Genomic DNA, 2780 nt, shown 5'->3' with positions numbered 1-2780 from the left:
ATAATAATAATAATAATAATAATAATAATAATAATAATAATAATAATAGGAGTAATAGGAGTAATAGTAATAATATCTAGGAAAAAAGAACAATTGTAAATAAGAATATTTTACATTTGCCACACTCGGATTTGAATCGTCACTAGGCCTACTCTGTTGTAATGTGTACTCCAACAGTCCAAAGTCTTCAAGAAGTGATTGGCAATCTGCATATTTATAGAGTGTAAAAGGTCTATAAACTCGCCCAGTGCTCCTTTCACATTTTACGATGATGCGCATAAAACATCAGTGACTCCACTATAACGTGTGTGGCATATTTGGACTGAAGGACCATATGAAGGCGTACGGAGCTTGAAACTGTGCATGTTTTGACTGTACACGCAGCTCAGCACCCCAAAGGTACCATTTTTTGGACCTCGCCTTGTGAAAGATTTATTGCTGATCCTCGTTGCTTTTTATGCGGACAGTTAGTGGCTACCTATACTATTTATAATTTGGGTTTGTTATTTCCGTGTCACGGTGCGTCACAGCGCTTGATGGCACAAACATGTTAGCATGGGCTTGACTGGCTACTGACGAGAAAGTTTTTGCCTTAAAATTCATTATTTTAAATGCTATGTCAGTTATTGTCAAGTGTTTCTTTAGATGTTAGGTTTTCATATTGCAAAGCAGCATAGCAATCTTAGAGGGTATTGCTGACCCACTGAGGGTCATTAAAGGTCAATTATAATGCAAAAAGAATGGCATCTATATATGTTTCAAACGGGAAATCCTCACGATCTTAAACACTCCTCAGCCTTTATATTCAATAAATTCAGACTGTAGTGGAAGTGAATCTTTTGAACCCCCTTCAACGTCTTTGGTCAACTTGTAACAAAGCTCTGCTGTGATAAACACAACATTGATCATATTTACAGCCTATTAGATTGTTGGGTTATGATTAGTGAATCTCCTCTCAAGGTGGATATACGTAGGGCCCACGTCTGTCCGGTCACGGAAAGATGAAGGGGTGGGGGGGCTACAGAGGAGAGGTGGGGGCGGTTGGGTGTGAAGCTTAGGGGGGAAAAAAAGGAAAAAGAAAGAAAAGAGCAGTGTCTGTGACTGTGCCGCCAGCTTTAACACATCCAAAGCGCATGCCATGTACCGGGTTTGACTGTGCACGGATCTGAAGGGAAGAAGAAGAAGACGCTCACGACGCTAGAAATTCGATGAGAGGAACGGCTCAGAGAGAGTGAGCTGCCGTAGATTGTCCAAAGGGGCAGCGTTTCTCACAGTTCCGGTTTGTCTGTCTGTGTGTGCGCGCTGTGTGCGAGAGTTGGGACCCCAAACAAAAGGCTGCCATCATCCTACAGGATATCTTCAGCTTGCGAGAGAGGGAGAGAGAGAGAGAGAAAGACCGAATCTGCTTGATGCTTAACCGAACATGAGCTCCTATTTTGTTAACCCTCTTTTTTCTAAATACAAAGGCAGCGAGTCACTGGAGCCAACTTACTACGACTGCAGGTTCCCACAAAGCGTCGCCCGCAGCCACACGCTAGTTTACGGACCCGGTGCCGCTGCGCCGGGCTTCCAGCACCCGACCCATCATGTTCAGGACTTTTTCCACCACGGAACCACGGGGATCTCCAATCCGGGATACCAGCAGAACCCCTGCGCTCTGGCGTGCCACGGCGACGCGACTAAGTTTTATGGATACGAAGCCCTTCCGAGGCAAACGCTTTATGGTACCCAGCAAGACGCGAGCCTAGCGCAATACCCGGACTGTAAATCGTCGAGCAGCTCTAACCCCGGAGAAGGACAAGGCCACTTAAATCAAAACTCCTCTCCCAGTCTTATGTTTCCTTGGATGAGACCCCACGGTCAGAATCAAACAGCTATTGTTTTATTATTCCTCACTCTTGCTCTGTCTGTCTATTAGAGAGTGTATGTGTATGTGTGTGTGCGTGTAGGTGTGTGTGTGTTTCTATGTATATGTGCATGTGCATGAAACGTATGCCCAAGTCTAGGCTACTAGAGTATTTTTTAAATAGTGTAATAAAATAAGTGAGGGAACATGATGGGGCAGATACAACCTGAGCTGCAGGCAGCTGTTCCTCTGCAGCACATGTCTATACAGGGCTTCTTTCAAACCGCTGAATATTACACATCCCAGCTCATAACAACTATGCTCTTTGAAGCCCAAGAATCGCTCACTTAGACTTTTCCACAAACTCTAACGGGGAGATGATGGGGGTGATTGGGCACGTGCACCATCAGGATTCAAACAGACACTATTACTCAGTGTGTTTAGCCTTCATCTCGATCATGCAGAATCCTTGTACCCATAGTCTTTAAAGGGTAATTTGACCCACAGGCCCACTGTGGCTCAGGCTCAAACTGGTCATAATCGTGAGAGCTTTGTGGGTAATGTAATTCCAATCATCGTGGGCCATTCTGGTCAGGATATCAGGCTGCAGGAACTCCACAGAGATACAAACCTCATGCAGTTATGTTGCATCAGTTGAGAATCCCATCTGTCATTTTCTGGTCAAAGCTTCAGTGTGTGAACGAAAGTATGTGTGACAGGTTGATACTTATCTAAATTTGCATAGTGCATTGTATTAAGTTGTGCAAATGGAATTAATCTAGTGAAGCAGTTACACTTACACTGCTCTACACTTATAGATTTAAGAAGATGCTGCTGCTACATCTATCTATCTATCTATCTATCTATCTATCTATCTATCTATCTATCTATCTATCTATCTATCTATCTATCTATCTATCTATCTATCTATCTA

General features: G+C 43.5%; 1 protein-coding gene across 2 annotated transcripts in view; it reads left to right on the top strand.

Moving 5' to 3' along the window:
• Positions 1-2780, top strand: part of LOC103141102 (homeobox protein Hox-C8a) — a 21655-nt gene that overhangs the window by 16842 nt on the left and 2033 nt on the right. The window contains exon 1 of one of the 2 annotated variants that reach the window (XM_007556550.2): positions 1068-1859. The exons of the other annotated variant lie outside the window; for it this stretch is intronic. Coding sequence (XP_007556612.1) covers positions 1424-1859 — 436 coding nt within the window. The 5' untranslated portion in view covers positions 1068-1423. Of the gene's footprint in view, positions 1-1067; positions 1860-2780 lie in introns of those variants that run through there. 2 annotated transcript variants of the gene reach the window in all.

Source organism: Poecilia formosa, unplaced genomic scaffold, assembly GCF_000485575.1.
Source record: "Poecilia formosa unplaced genomic scaffold, Poecilia_formosa-5.1.2 Scaffold80, whole genome shotgun sequence".
Taxonomy (NCBI): Eukaryota; Metazoa; Chordata; class Actinopteri; order Cyprinodontiformes; family Poeciliidae; genus Poecilia; species Poecilia formosa.
This window is presented reverse-complemented; position numbering and strand designations above follow the sequence as displayed.